The sequence below is a fragment of the Excalfactoria chinensis genome, chromosome 25, assembly GCF_039878825.1.
Source record: "Excalfactoria chinensis isolate bCotChi1 chromosome 25, bCotChi1.hap2, whole genome shotgun sequence".
NCBI classification, from domain to species: domain Eukaryota; kingdom Metazoa; phylum Chordata; class Aves; order Galliformes; family Phasianidae; genus Excalfactoria; species Excalfactoria chinensis.
Window position 1 is genome coordinate 1,784,161 of NC_092849.1, and position 15,480 is coordinate 1,799,640.

At 56.2% G+C, this 15,480-nt stretch overlaps 1 protein-coding gene across 2 annotated transcripts; it reads left to right on the top strand.

Moving 5' to 3' along the window:
* The first annotated feature begins 4,848 nt into the window (after window positions 1-4,848).
* RHOBTB2 (Rho related BTB domain containing 2) lies at window positions 4,849-15,254 on the top strand. Of its 2 annotated transcripts, none has more exons than XM_072357017.1 (10): window positions 4,849-4,978; window positions 10,269-10,470; window positions 11,143-11,246; window positions 11,325-11,510; window positions 11,745-12,769; window positions 13,324-13,442; window positions 13,648-13,798; window positions 13,884-13,972; window positions 14,129-14,234; window positions 14,313-15,254. In XM_072357017.1, the coding sequence occupies exons 1-10, from the start codon at window positions 4,947-4,949 to the stop codon at window positions 14,540-14,542; spliced, it is 2,244 nt and encodes a 747-aa protein (XP_072213118.1). In that variant the 5' UTR covers window positions 4,849-4,946; the 3' UTR covers window positions 14,543-15,254. The 2 variants fall into 2 exon arrangements, with proteins under 2 accessions (XP_072213118.1, XP_072213119.1); XM_072357018.1 differs by lacking the exon at window positions 4,849-4,978 and adding an exon at window positions 7,403-7,764.
* The last annotated feature ends 226 nt before the right edge of the window (window positions 15,255-15,480 follow it).

Below are 15,480 nucleotides of genomic sequence, written 5' to 3' on the forward strand. Positions count from 1 at the left end.
GTGGAAAATTCCTGCCCGGGTGCTGAGCACGGATTGTGGTCCAACAGGTTTTGTTTTGAGCTCCGGCCCCTCCGGTTGTGTCAGTGCACACACAAAAAAAACCTCATCCCTGGGGCATTCGTTGGGATCACATGGCTGAGCGTATAAAAATGATCCCTATCGGGACGGGGAAACTCACTGCTGGAAGAGCCGGGGCACAACCGCCAGCACCCGGACACACACAGGTAACCGCCGTCTGTCTGTCTGTCTGTCTGCCCATCCATCTATCTGCTCACCTATCCATCTGTCTGCCCACCCATCCATCTCTCTGTCCAGCTGTCTGTCTGCCTGTCCATCCAACCTTGGCTCTAATAGAGTCTTGGCCAACCCGATGGGTTTTCACCTTTCTTTGGGGACAGCACAGTGGGGTTGGAGATGGGTGGGTGGGCTGTGCTGGGTGGGTTTGGAGTCTCTCCACTGTCCTGCATCCCTGCTGTGGGGTTCTGTGATCCCAGGAGTTTGCTCCAATGCTTTGTAGCACCTCTTTTCCCCATCCTATGCTCTCCATTTTATGGTCTCCATCTCATGGTCTTCATTTTATGGTATCCGTCTCGTGGTCTTCATAAGATGGTCCCCATTTTATGGCCTCCACCTTTTGGTCTCCATCTCGTGGTCTCCATTTTATGGTCTCCACCTTTTGGTATCCATCTCAGGGTCCCCTTTTTGTGGTCTCCATCCCTTGGTCTCCATTTTATGGCCTCCACCTTTCGGTGTCCATCTCGTGGTCTCCATTCTATGGTCTCTATCTCATGATCTCCATTTTATGCCCTCCACCTATTGGTATCCACCTCGTGGTCTCCATTTTATGGCCTTTATCTCACGGTGTCCATCTCCTGGTTTCCATTTTATGACCTTCATTTCATGGTCTCTATTTTATGGCCTCCACCTTTTGGTGTCCATCTCATGGTCTCTGTTTTATGGCCTTCATCTCGTGGTCTCTATTTTATGCCCTCCACCTTTTGGTCTCCATCTCGTGGTCTCCATTTTATGGTCTCCATCCCTTGGTCTCCATTTTATGCCCTCCACCTATTGGTATCCATCTCGTGCTCTCCATTTTATGGCCTTTATCTCATGGTGTCCATCTCCGGGTTTCCATTTTATGGTCTCCATCTCATGGTCTCCATTTTATGCCCTCCACCTTTCGGTGTCCATCTCAGGGTCTCCATTTTATGGTATCCATCTCATGGTCTCCATTTTATGGCCTTTATCTCATGGTGTCCATCTCCTGGTTTCCATTTTATGACCTTCATCTCATGGTCTCCATTTTATGGCCTCCACCTTTTGGTATCCATCTCAGGGTCTCCACTTTATGGTCTCCATTCTATGGTCTCCATCTCATGATCTCCATTTCATGACCTCCACCTTTCGGTGTCCATCTCATGGTCTCCATTCCATGACCTCCATCTCATGGTCTCCACTCCATGACCTCCATCTCATGATCTCCATTCCATGACCTCCATCTCATGGTCTCCATTCTATGGTCTCCACCTCATGATCTCCATTCCATGACCTCCATCTCACAGTCTCCATTCTATGGTCTCCATCTCACAGTCTCCACCTCATGGTCTCCATCTCTACCAAAGGCTGTTGCTTAGGAACAGGCTCCTTCCTTTCTGATGTTCTCCTATTTGTTTTTAATGCTGAAATGTGCAGCCCCCCCCCGTGCCCTTAGCCACGCTCTTGGGGTTGCATTTGGGATGTAACCAACACGTGTTGGTGCAGCAGAGTTGGGATGGGATGTGGGAACCCTTCTTGTGGGGTTTCACCCCCTTGCAAGCTGCAGCAACACCCCCAAATGCGCCTCAAGAACGGACTCCCCGAGGCTGTTCCCTTGAGGGGGGTTTGTTGGTGATGTTATGGGTTTATTATGCACTGTGTGAGGAGGAATGGGAAGCAGAGAAGCCACGGGGCCGTGTTGTGAGAAGGGGAGCTTTCCCCATATAGAAGCTCTTAACAGCTTCTGCACGAGGCGTCAGCAGCTCCTAATGCTGGAGGGGATGGGGAGGGCTGAGTGCTGTATAATAAACCTGTGCCTGTCAATGCCCCCAAACTTGGGGCAGGGGGAGGCAGCAGGACGGGCACATCAATACCTTAAAGCTATGGCATGCAAAATCCACGCAGCAGCACTTTGACCCAACGCCTCACCGCTGTAGGGTGCAAAAATCCTTCAGCAGGACTTTGCATGTTGCTTTGCTTTGCTTCCTGCTTGCAAAAGATGCACCCGGAGAGACCCACCAGCTCCAGGCTGGGGTGAAGGGGGAGGTTTAGGGGTTGCATAAGGCTTTCCCTGGAGGGCAGCGATCCTTCTGGGTTTAAATGTTTATAAACCACGTGGCGAAGGCCTGAAGTCCTGCAGCACTGTGATGGGATGAGCTCCAAGCCTCGGGTTCTTGGTGGGGCTGGGAGATGGGATCCAGATGGGCCATTAGAGGCTGGAGATGGAGAATTGATTCCTGGGAAGCCTCAGCTCGGAGGAACAGAGGATGCAATTTGCAGATATGCTCTTTCCAACAAGGGGCTGGAAATCCTTGGGGACATTCCCTTTGGGTAAGCAGAGCCATGTAGCCACGAGCTGCAGGGTTGGGGCTCTGTGAGCAGGGCTGATTCCAACAGCGATTCCAATCTGGCAGCTCAGCAATGTTTCCTGCTCCCTGTGCCAGGAGCAAAGCTCAACCTCACCCCACCTCTGCCCCGGGGGAGGCTCAGCCTTGCACTCCACAGCTCGGCTTTGCTCCGGGTGCTGGGATGTAGGGGCAGCAGCGGAGATGCTTTGGGGTGAGAGACCCCCCCCCCTCCTTGTCTGTATTATGGCTTCCAGCTTTGGGTTGAGGGGTGACAGCGTGCTGGAGGTGAATGGATTCACTCAGCCCTCCTCTCCTCCCCTTGCAGGCACTGCTGAGAGCACGAGATGGACCCCAAAGGGAAGGGCAGCCCCACGGTGACAATGACGGCCTTGGCACGCAGCCTGTAAGTACTGTGCCCCCCCCTTCAATCCCCCCCATTGCCTGCACAGCCATGCTTTGCTCTTTGCTCCCATGCAACGCATGCCACCCTGTTGCAGGAGGGCACAGCTCGGCTGGGTGCTGCCTGCAGCAAAGGGAAACCGTTTAGCCCTTTTGCAATGCAGTGCAAATAAGGGTGCTGATCCACAGCCCTATAGAGCCCATGGGGTTATAGGAGTGCTGCTCCTCGGCCCTACAGAACCCATAGGGTTACAGGGGTGTTGATCTCCAGACTTACAGTACCCATAGGGTTATAGGGGTGAGGATCTCCAGCTCTACAGAGCCCATAGGATCACAGAGGTGCTGATTTCCAGCCCCATAGAACACATAGGGTTATAGGAGTGATGATCCCCAGCCCTACAGAGCCCATAGGGTTGTAGGGTTGCTGATCCTACAGAACCCATAAGGCTATAGGGGCACTGATCTTCCATTGGGGAGCACCAAGATTCCATAGGGTCATAGGGGTACTCCTATAGGGTATAGGGGAAAGAAAGAGAAATGGTGTCAGCCCTACTGCTTGTGGGGTCAGAGCAGCTTTAATTACAGCTGGAGGGGATGCAGAGAGAGGCGAGATGGGCTCCTCCCCACACCCCACAGCTCCGTGACCCCCATGGGGCTCCATCTATGGGGCTCCATCTATGGGGCTCCATCCATGGGGTTCCATCCATGGGGCTCCATCCATGGGGCTCCATCCATGGGGCTCCATCTATGAGGCTCCATCTATGAGGCTCTATCTATGGGGCTCCATCTATGGGGCTCCATCTATGAGGCTCCATCTATGGGGCTCCATCCATGGGGCTCCATCCATGGGGCTCCATCTATGAGGCTCCATCTATGGGGTTCCATCTATGGGGCTCCATCTATGGGGTCTCCATCTATGAGGCTCCATCTATGGGGCTCCATCTATGGGGCTCCATCTATGGGGTCTCCATCTATGGGGCTCCATCTATGGGGCTCCATCTATGAGGCTCCATCTATGGGGCTCCATCTATGGGGTCTCCATCTATGGGGTTCCATCTATGGGGTTCTATCTATGGGGTTCCATCTATGAGGCTCCATCTATGGGGCTCCATCTATGAGGCTCCATCTATGGGGTTCCATCTATGGGGTCTCCATCTATGAGGCTCCATCTATGGGGCTCCATCTATGGGACTCCATCTATGGGGCTCCATCTATGGGGTTCCATCTATGGGGTCTCCATCTATGGGGTTCCATCTATGAGGCTCCATCTATGGGGTTCCATCTATGGGGCTCCATCTATGGGGTCTCCATCTATGGGGCTCCATCTATGGGGCTCCATCTATGGGGCTCCATCTATGGGGTTCCATCTATGGGGTTCCATCTATGGGGTTCCATCTATGGGGCTCCATCTATGAGGCTCCATCTATGGGGCTCCATCTATGGGCCCTCCCAGCCCTGCTGGCCCCACTCGGTGCCTCCTGCCAGGGAGGAGGTTGGGAGCTCCTGGCTGCTTGTTTTGCCTGGAAGTCACAATTGTGCTTTTGTTTTTGCACAGGACCTTGTTGTTGGGAGGGGGGTGTATGAAGGGGGACTGAAGGGATAAAGGGGGGGAGGGAAGGGGGGGGGTCGTTAAGGAATTTCTGACCTTAACGCCTCCAGGAACTTTTAATGCCACAATTAAGCACCTGCTACAGCAGAGCAAATAAAGCCAAATCATGTGGCTGCCAACAGGGCTGCACGTTTCCTTCCCCCCTCCCTTCCCCCCCTCCCCCCGTTTCCCCGTGACCCACTCGAAAGGAGAAGAAAAGCAAAACGCTGCAGCTCCACAGATCCCATTAGCAGGGACAAACCCACAGCGGTGGCTGCATATGCCCCCAATAAAACCCCAAAGGGGACCCCCCCCCCCCCTCCTTACCCAGATAAGACATCCCATCTCCTTCTGCTATGGAGAGAGAGATCCCAGTGCTGCGAGTTAGGTGAGCGTGGGGGGTGAAGGTGGGCAGTGGGGTTTGGGTGCTGGTGATGTGACATCGATGCCAACCCAGTGGGTGACCCCAACCCTATATATGACCCCAACCCAATGGGTGACCCCACCCCTATGGATGACCCCAACCCTATATATGACCCCACCCCTAGGGGTGACCCTTCTCCTTTGGGTGACCCCAACCCTATATGTGAACCCAACCCAATGGGTGACCCCAACCCTATGGATAACCCCAGCCCTTTGGGTGACCCCAACCCTATATGTGACCCCAACCCTATGGGTGACCCCAACCCTATGGGTAACCCTAACCCTATGGGTGACCCCAATCCTATATGTGACCCCAACCCTATGGGTGACCCTAACCCAATGGGTGACCCCAATCCTATATGTGACCCCCACCCCTTTGGGTGACCCCTCTCCTTTGGGTGACCCCACCCCTATGGATGACCCCAACCCTATATGTGACCCCAACCGAATGGGTGACCCCAACCCTATGGGTAACCTCAACCCTATATGTGACCCCCACCCCTTTGGGTGAACCCAGTCCTATGGGTAACCCCAGCCCAATGGGTAACCCCAACCCAACAGGTGACCCCAACCCTATATGTGACCCCAACCCAATGGGTAACCCTAACCCAATGGGTGACCTCAACCCTATATGTGACCCCCATCCCTTTGGGTGACCCTAACCCTATGGGTAACCCTAACCCAATGGGTGACCCCAACCCTATATATGACTCCACCCCTTTGTGTGACCCCAACCCTACAGTTGACCCCAACCCTATGCAAAAGGAGCAGGGCCCCGGTTCCATGCAGTAAATAGGGGATGAGGAGGAGGAAGAGGAGGGGGGGGGGGGGGAGGATGGAGGGCATCACATGATACGGGTATATGGGGTCAGAGTGCGGGGCCGGATGCTTTCCCAGCAGCCACTGGGTTTATAGGGTTTCCCACTCTGGGTTTATAGGGTTTGGGGTGAGGAGGGGGCAGAGATGGGGGGGATTTGAGGGGTTGAAGGCATCGTTGCAGTGTTTTAGGGGGGGAAATGGGGCTGCGAGCCCCTCTGGTTCTGCTCCCCCCACTGCTGGGAAGGGCCCTCATAGTATATGGTTACCCCCCAGTTCTGTCCCTTGCTGTGTAGTTAGGGGGCAATGGTGGGGTCCCATGGAGGGGGGTTTAGGGGCACAATGGGGCCCTATGGAGGGGTTATTGGTAGGGGGGGTCCTATAGAAGGAGGTTTAGGGGCAGGATGAGGTGCTGCGGAAGGGGATTAAGGTCAGGATGGGGTGCCATGGTGGGTTAGGAGCCAGAGGGGACCCCATAGAGTGGGGGTTTCAGACCCCATAGAGGGGGGGTTTCAGACCCCATAGATTGGGGGTTTCAGACCCCATAGAGTGGGGGGTTTCAGACCCCATAGAGTGGGGGTTTCAGACCCCATAGATTGGAGGTTTCAGACCCCATAGAGTGGAGGTTTCAGACCCCATAGAGTGGAGGTTTCAGGCCCCATAGAGGGGGGGTTTCAGACCCCATAGAGTGGGGGTTTCAGACCCCATAGAGTGGGAGTTTCAGACCCCATAGATTGGGGGTTTCAGACCCCATAGAGTGAGGGTTTCAGACCCCATAGAGTGAGGGTTTCAGACCCCATAGAGTGAGGGTTTCAGACCCCATAGAGTGAGGGTTTCAGACCCCATAGAGGGGGGGTTTCAGACCCCATAGAGTGGGGGTTTCAGACCCCATAGAGGGGGGGTTTCAGACCCCATAGAGTGAGGGTTTCAGACCCCATAGAGTGAGGGTTTCAGACCCCATAGAGGGGGGGTTTCAGACCCCATAGAGGGGGGGTTTCAGACCCCATAGAGTGGAGGTTTCAGACCCCATAGAGTGAGGGTTTCAGACCCCATAGAGTGGAGGTTTCAGACCCCATAGAGTGGGGGTTTCAGACCCCATAGAGGGGGGGTTTCAGACCCCATAGAGTGAGGGTTTCAGACCCCATAGAGTGAGGGTTTCAGACCCCATAGAGGGGGGGTTTCAGACCCCATAGAGGGGGGGTTTCAGACCCCATAGAGTGGAGGTTTCAGACCCCATAGAGTGAGGGTTTCAGACCCCATAGAGTGGAGGTTTCAGACCCCATAGAGTGGGGGTTTCAGACCCCATAGAGTGGGGGTTTCAGACCCCTATGAAGGGGTGAGGGGTAGGATAGAACCAAGTGGAGGATTGGGGGGGGGGGGGGAGGGAGGGGTCTGTGCAGGAGTAGCATCCTATGGGGGTCACGGGGACACACGGCTATGTAAGGAGGGGGGGGGGATGAGGGTCAGGATGGGACCCCACCCCCATTAGCCCCCCTCGGGGGCTCGATCTCAGCCAATGAGCGGCTGCTGGGGGGGGGGGGGAGGGAGGGGGCGGGGCTTCTTAGGGCCGCTTGTTTTTGTGAATGAGAGGCGGAGCGGCCCCGGCTGCAGCGCGCAGCGCTCCGCGTAACGCCGCCCGATCCGCGCAAAGGGGGGGGGGGGGGATCCGCGCAAAGGGGGGGGATCCGCGCAAAGGAGGGGATCCGCGCAAAGGAGGGGATCCGCGCAAAGGAGATCCGCGCAAAGGAGATCCGCGCAGCGCTGCCGGATCGCGGATGCGGAACTCGGAGCGGCCTCGGTGCCGCCATGGGTTTTAAAACGCGCAGCTCAGCGCAGGGCCGCGCAATTTCTATCCGCGCATATTACGCCGTGATCATGTCCGGGGGGGTTCGTCCGGCTCCGGCCCCTGGGAGCCGCCGCTTCGTCTGTGTTGGTGTAAGTACGGACCTCCCCCATCCCCTTTTCGGCCCCTATTGCGGTGCTCTCAGGATGAGTCCCCTCCCAACACCCCCCCGGCCCTAAAGCGACGCTCCGGGCCCCGCTGTTCCCCGGCCCTATTGCGGTGTCCATCCGGATGCTTTGAGCACGCCCTGTCCCTATTGCAACGCCCCGCAGCCTTTTCCCCTTTGCAATTCCTTGCATCCCCAGCCTGGGTGCTCTGAGCAACCCCGGCCTTATTGCAGCGCTCCGGGCCTGCTTCTCCCTGGTCCTATTACTGTGCCCATCTGGATGTCCTGGCCCTATTGCAACGCCTTACACCCGTATCCAATAATCCTTCTCCTTTTGCAATGCCCCATACCCCCTAATCCGTGTGCTCTGAGCACTCCTGGCCCTATTGCAATGCCTCAGTCCCAATGCAACGAGCACCCCCAGCCCTATTGCAATGCCCCAATCCCAATGCAACGAGCACCCCCAGCCCTATTGCAATGCCCCAATCCCAATGCAATGAGCACCCCCAGCCCTATTGCAATGCCCCAATCCTAATGCAATGAGCACCCCCAGCCCTATTGCAATGCCCCAATCCTAATGCTTTGAGCATCCCCAGCCCTATTCGTTGTCCCCAGTGTGTGTGCTCCAAGCATCCCCAGCCCTATTGCAATGCCTCAATCCCAATGCTCCGAGCACCCCCAGCCCTATTGCAGTGCCCCCACTCTGTTTTAGGGGCTCTCCTCCCTTCGTTGGGTGGGATGGAGGATTTTTGTTGTTGCTAGGCAACGGCTCCCGGGGGTGATGGTGCGGTTGCTGTGGCAACTGTAGGTTGGGCAGCATGGAAAAAGCAGTTTGGGGTGTTCTGTTTCTTAGGAGGGGGTGTATTGGGGGCCCACGGTTTGGATATGGGGGCAGACGAAGCATTGGGGAAGGAGTTTGCATGGGGCTGCTCTGTGTGCTGGTGTCTGGATTTAGGAACCCTATCAATAACTGCTGCAGAGCAATGCGAGTCCTGACACCCCCCCCTTGGGGACCTCCTGACCCTATAGAGCAAAGCTCTGCTCCAAGGGAACAAAATGGGAACTGATCTCCAGGAGCTATAGGGGCAGCAAGCAACGTGCCCTGCATCCTTTTGCCATGCCCCCAAGGGAGCATCCCAGCTCCCTAAAAGGAGGAAGGAATGGGGCTGATGGTGGCAAACGGGGAAGTTTTGCTTTGAGGTCAACCCAGAGTCACCCGGGTGCGATGCTTTGGGTTGCTGCTGCATCTCTGCACAGCCAGGTGTGTGCAGGAGGGAGCTGCTCACATTGCAAAGTCCTTGCCGTGCTGCTCCGTTCGGAGCTCCCCGCGTGCAGCGCCGGTTGCCATCGTTACGGGGTATTTTTTGCTCCAAGGTTTTGTGCTGGTGGTTTATTATAGCATCTCGGGAGGGGGGTGACGAGGGGGGAAGAGAATGGGGCTGATTTGCAAAGTTAAAAGAAATCGGGATCTTTTTTTTATTCCCCCCATCCATCAGTTTCCTCTGTGAGCATCTCCTTAATCCCAATCCTTGTGCTCCGAGCACCCCCAGCCCTATTGCAGTGCCTATCCGGACACATGGAGCACCCCTTGGCCCTATTGCAGTGCCTATCCGGACACATGGAGCACCCCTTGGCCCTATTGCAGTGCCTCCAGTGATCCAGGCACCCCCTACACTATTACAATGCTCCCAATATCCTTGGCCCCATTGCAGTGCTCATCCAGATGCTTAAAGCACTACCTGGCCCTACTGCAGCATCCCACAACCATCCCCAATACTCCTTCCTCTATTGCAATAGGGGAACTATTGCAATGCCCCCACCCTCAGGCCCGATCCCCCCCCATCCCCATTGCATTGCCCATCCAGATGCACGGAGCACCCCTTGGCCTTATTGCAATGCCTATTGCACACCTGCAAGGAGTTAATTCTTGCAGATTTGAGCTCTGAATGGTGCTGCTGCTGTGCACATGGGCCTGCAGGATGTGCACGCTTTGCATTGGGCTCACAGCTCCTCGGGGGAAGGTTTCACGTTGCACCTGGTGCTGGGAGGAAATGCAATGAGCGTCTTTGCTGCTCTGGGTCAGAAGCAGGAGCAAACAGGGTGGGAAATTTGGGGGAGGTTGGTGCTGGGGGTGTGCAGAGCCCCGTGCTCGCTGTGCAATAGAAGCAATAGGGGTTGGCGGTGCTGCTGTGCGTGCTCCCATCTGGAAGCTTCGCTTGCAAATGCTGGAAAAGGGAGAAAGGGGAAACAGGGGAAAAAAAAAAAAAGAAAGCCTCATCTCACATGAACAAGCATGAGAGAGGGAGAGGGAGGGAGGGGAGGAGGGGAGGAGGGAGGGAGGGCATGTGTCTGACGCGCGGCACAGCAACGCACGCAGCCACGAGGATATTAAATTTTAAAGGGGACGGGCTGGGATGCGTGCAGGGAGGAAGGAGGCAGCCGTGTTGGCTGGTAGCTGAGAGCATCCTCTCGTCTCTTCTTACCTTTCAGGTCCCAATTAATGGATTCTGACATGGATTATGAGAGGCCAAACGTAGAAACTATCAAGTGCGTCGTGGTCGGGGACAACGCGGTGGGCAAGACCCGGCTCATCTGCGCCCGCGCCTGCAACGCCACGCTCACCCAGTACCAGCTCCTCGCCACCCACGTGCCCACGGTGTGGGCCATCGACCAGTACCGCGTGTGCCAGGAGGTGAGGGACCGACCCTGGGGGGATGGGGTTGGAGCTGGGGCTTCCTCGTGGGGTTTATACCTCCCTGTCCTGAGTTTGGTGGCCGTGATCCCCTTGCTGGGGTTGTCCCCTTGGACAACCCCATAGGGATGGGGATGGGGTTTGCCCGTGGGATTTATTTCTCCATGTTCTGAGCTTGGTGATGGTGGTCATCTTGGTGATGGGGATGGGGTTGGAGCTGGGGCTTCCTCATGGGATTTACTCCTCTGTGCCCTGAGCTTGGTGACATTAGTCCTACCTTGCTGGGATGGTCATCCTGGTGGCGATGGTCGCTTTGCTGGGATGGGAAGGAAGTGAGGATCCAGCCCCATGGGGCTGGGGGGTGGAGCTGGGGTTTCCCCATGGGATTTACACCTCTGTGTCCTGAGTTTGGTACAGTAGTCCCCTTGGTGGGGTGGTTATCTTAGGGACTGTTATCACCTAGCTAGGATGGTAAGGATGTGAGAGACCAACCCCATGCAGGTGGGGATGGAGTTGGAGGAGTAAATTCCCCAGGGAAGACCCAGGTCATCCCCTTGGTGGCAATGGTCCCCTTGGTGGGCTGGTCCCCTTGGTGGGACTGTCCCATTGGGAGGATGTGGGGACTTTTCCTGGTGCAGAGCTCCAGGATTCACAGTGTTTTTGTTGCCACAGGTGCTGGAGCGCTCGCGGGATGTGGTAGATGATGTTAGCGTATCCTTGCGGCTCTGGGACACCTTTGGAGACCACCACAAAGACCGGCGCTTTGCATATGGCAGGTAAGGAAGAGGAGAACCCCATGCTAAGCTGGGAGGTTCCATCACCCAGATGGATCTTGACCCTTTTTCCCCTCTCAGATCCGACGTCGTGGTTTTGTGCTTCTCCATCGCCAACCCCAACTCCCTGCACCATGTGAAGACCATGTGGTACCCGGAGATCAAACACTTCTGTCCCCGTGCACCCGTCATCCTGGTGGGCTGCCAGCTGGACCTGCGCTACGCCGACTTGGAGGCCGTCAACCGGGCACGGCGTCCCTTGGCCAGGTGGGAGACATTCATGCCCCCAAATCCCTTCTCCTTGCCGTGCATGCAGAGAGGTCGTAGAATCATAGAGTTGTTGGAGTTGGAAAGGATCGTCTGGTCTGACTCCCCTGCAGTGAACAGGGAAACCTGCAGCTCAGTCATCACCCATTTGGCCTGACCTTGGGACGGGACATCTCTTCGTTATCTTTATTACATGAGCTTTCTAAATCACCTTCATTATTTCTTCTTCTCCAGGCCAATCAAACCCAACGAGATACTTCCCCCGGAGAAGGGAAGGGAGGTGGCCAAAGAACTGGGGATCCCCTATTATGAGACGAGTGTGGTGGCCCAGTTTGGCATCAAGGATGTCTTTGACAACGCCATCCGTGCCGCCCTCATCTCTCGCCGTCACCTGCAGTTCTGGAAGTCCCATCTACGCAACGTGCAACGGCCCCTCCTCCAAGCCCCCTTCCTGCCCCCCAGACCCCCTCCTCCCATCATCGTGGTGCCGGATCCCCCATCCAACAATGAGGAGCACCCGGCTCACCTCTTGGAGGACCCCCTGTGCGCGGATGTCATCCTGGTGCTGCAAGAGAAGATCAAAATCTACGCACACAAGATCTACCTCTCCACCTCCTCCTCCAAGTTTTACGACCTGTTCCTCATGGACCTGAGCGAGGAGGACCAGCAGAGCAGTGCAGGGCATGGTTTTGGGGTTGCTGTCACCGCAGCTGCTGAGAGGATGCTGCACCAAGAGGAGAGGCACCACGGACGGGATTTCCTCCTCCGGGCTGCGAGCTTTGATATCTGTGAAAGCACCGAGGAGGGCAGCTCCGGCCAGAGAAAACCGTGCCTTAGAGCCTCCACCAGTGATGGGATCCTACGGGGGAACCGCTATGAGAACGGGGAACGTGGGCTGCGACGAGGACGGGACCTCTCCTCTTGGAGCCGGGCCTTCATCAGCATCCAGGAGGAGATGGCAGAAGACCCGTTGACCTACAAATCCAAGCTGATGGTGGTGGTGAAGATGGATGCTTCCATCCAACCGGGTCCTTTCCGGGCCGTACTGAAGTATTTGTACACGGGGGAGCTGGATGAGAAGGAGCGGGATCTCATGCACATCGCTCACATCGCGGAGCTGCTGGAGGTGTTTGACCTCCGCATGATGGTGGCCAACATCCTCAACAATGAGGCGTTCATGAACCAGGAGATCACCAAAGCCTTCCACGTCCGGAGGACGAACCGGGTGAAGGAATGCCTGGCCAAGGGGACTTTCTCGGGTACGACCCCATCCCCCTCTCTCTTGCCCATACCGGTGCTTGGAAACACCGTGTGCTCTGCCTTCCTTGGGATTTTGGATGTGCTCACACACAGCCTTTGCGTTTCTGGGTTTTTCACCTCCAAGTGAAAGGCCTGAAAACACCACGTTCTTCCTCTAGCTGGATGAGTTTTATGTGGACAGACCAAATAGGGCTGTGGGAGCCCTGGGAACAGCCCAGGGTAGAGCAGAGCAAGGGACGCTTGTCCTTGGGAGGAACAGGGAGGAGGACGGGGACATGCTTTGTAGTGTGTGGGTGAGGCTTTTCTCCCCGACTTTTGCCCTTTGCTTTCCAACACGTCACTGTTCACCTTGGAAAAGCCCTGAGGCAGGGTTGTGCGCTGTGCTGTGGATGACGTAGCCTTTCCCTGAGCTTCTTGGAGGATGCTGTAAAACAAACACGTCCTTAGGGCAAAGTACAGGGCCGTACGTTTGTCCTGTCCCCTTCCCATTGGTGTCTTGTGGTGGGGATGGCTGAGCCCTGTGTGACGGGGCCATCCCTCTGCTCATTTACAGATGTCACCTTCGTGCTGGATGACGGTGCTATCAGTGCCCACAAGCCCCTGCTCATCTCCAGCTGTGACTGGATGGCCGCCATGTTCGGCGGTCCCTTCGTGGAGAGCTCTACTAACGAGGTGAGGGAGGGTTTGGGACAACCATGGGGTGACGATTGGAATCATAGAAAGATTAAGGTTGGAAGAGACCTCTATGATCGTCAGGTCCAACCGTCAACCCATCCCCACCGTGCCCATAGAATCATAGAGCCATAAAGGTTGGAAAAGGCCTCCAAGGTCAAGTCCAACTGTTGACCCATCACCACCGTGGGTGTTACTCTTGTAGGTGGCGCTTCCTTACACCAGCAAGAGCTGCATGCGGGCCGTGCTGGAGTATCTTTACACCGGGCAGTTCAGCTCCAGCCCTGACCTCGATGACATGAAGCTCATCATCTTGGCCAACCGCCTCTGCCTGCCCCACCTGGTGGCTCTTACTGGTGAGTTGGTGTCCCCAAAGCTTGGTGGCAGCTCTGTGTCCACCCCATCCCAACTACCCCCCTAAGCCCCCTGTGCGTCCCACAGAGCAGTACACCGTCACCGGGCTGATGGAAGCTGCGCAGATGATGGTGGACATCGATGGGGACGTGCTCGTGTTCCTGGAGCTGGCACAGGTAGGTGGGATGGGGCCTTGGGATGAGTGAGGTTGGGGTGACATCGCCGTGGCAGAGAGGACAGCAGGATCTGGCCCTTGATGCCCACGGGGACTGGGGGCCTTGGGATGGATGAGGTCCCCATGGTGGCTCTGACACATGCTCCATCTCCTGCAGTTCCACTGTGCCTACCAGCTCGCCGACTGGTGCCTCCACCACATCTGCACCAACTACAACAACGTCTGCCGCAAGTTTCCCCGCGACATGAAGGCCATGTCGGGAGGTGAGCGCGGTCGGTGTGGGGCCGTGGGTGGGCATTTGGGGGCACCTGGCACTGTGCTCACCCCTGATATCCCTACAGAGAACCAGGAGTACTTTGAGAAGCACCGCTGGCCGCCGGTGTGGTACCTAAAGGAGGAGGACCATTACCAGCGGGCGAAGAAGGAGCGGGAGAAGGAAGACTACCTCCACCTCAAACGGCAGCCCAAGAGGCGGTGGCTCTTCTGGAACTCCCCTTCCTCCTCTCCTTCGTCGTCAGCAGCCACGGCCTCCTCTTCTTCTTCCTCCTCCTCCTCTTCGGCTGTGGTTTGAGAGCCCGTCCTTGCTGTGGCTCCAGGAGATGAGGAGGAGGAAGGCCGCCCAGCGCCGGATGGGTGCCACCAATGGGTGCCCCGAGGAGATGGAGGGAGTGCAACCCCACAACGAGGGCTCTGCTGTCCCCATTGCCAGCGCCGGGACTGGCACAAAGCAGCAGCAGAAGAGGTGACAGGAGCACGAGGGCTGTCTGGTTTTGTTTCCATTCATTCTTTCTTTCCAACATCAACCGCATGAGGATGGAGAAGAGAAGCATCCCGCTTCCACCTACAGGAGCTGCAGGGTAGGGTTGGGCTTTGCAGGATGCCATCCTGCTGCCCCTTGGACTTGCAGTAGGGTAAGGAGGGAGCCTGGTCCCCAAAGGACCAAAGAGAGGATCCTACTTGGCTGCAAGAGCCACGCACCACGGCTCCATCCACTGTCCCCAGTTTGGGGAGCTGCTGGGGAAAAAGGAGCCCCTCTCCTCCACCTCTCCTCCATGGAAAGTTTGGGCCTCAGCAATGCAGGAGCCCAGAGTGCACACGTTTCACCAAAAAAAAAAGAAATTTGAAGCAAAAAAAAAAAAACCCCACCCAAATAGATCTAGAGACCACCAAAAGAAAGCCAAAAGAAACCACCAACCCCCACCCCACAGCACTCACCCCTCACGCTCCCAGCTTGGGAGCTGAGCCTGGAAGGCTCCGTTGTAATAAATGCTATTTGAAAAGCCCAGCGTAGTGCCTGTGTGTTTGGGAGGAGTGGAGGAGCACCGCAAACCCAAATCCCTTGGGAGTGATGCTCCTGGGTGATGCTTTGTGTCACCACTCGTTTTGGATGCTCAGCCGTAGATGCAGGAGCAAAAGGAGCAGATGCAGTGGGTGCAATGCTTTGCAGCAGGTAGGATGAGGTTTTGTTCCCTTTGGAAAGCATTCCCACCGTGCATGTCCTGCAGGAGC

Bases quoted from the DNA above. Each gene is read 5' to 3' on its own strand.
- RHOBTB2 (XM_072357017.1), top strand. From the start codon at position 4,947: ATGGAGAGAGAGATCCCAGTGCTGCGAGTTAG. The intron at 4,979-10,268 runs GTGAGCGTGGGG...CTTACCTTTCAG, and splicing joins ATCCCAGTGCTGCGAGTTAG to GTCCCAATTAATGGATTCTG. The intron at 11,511-11,744 runs GTGGGAGACATT...CTTCTTCTCCAG, and splicing joins GCACGGCGTCCCTTGGCCAG to GCCAATCAAACCCAACGAGA.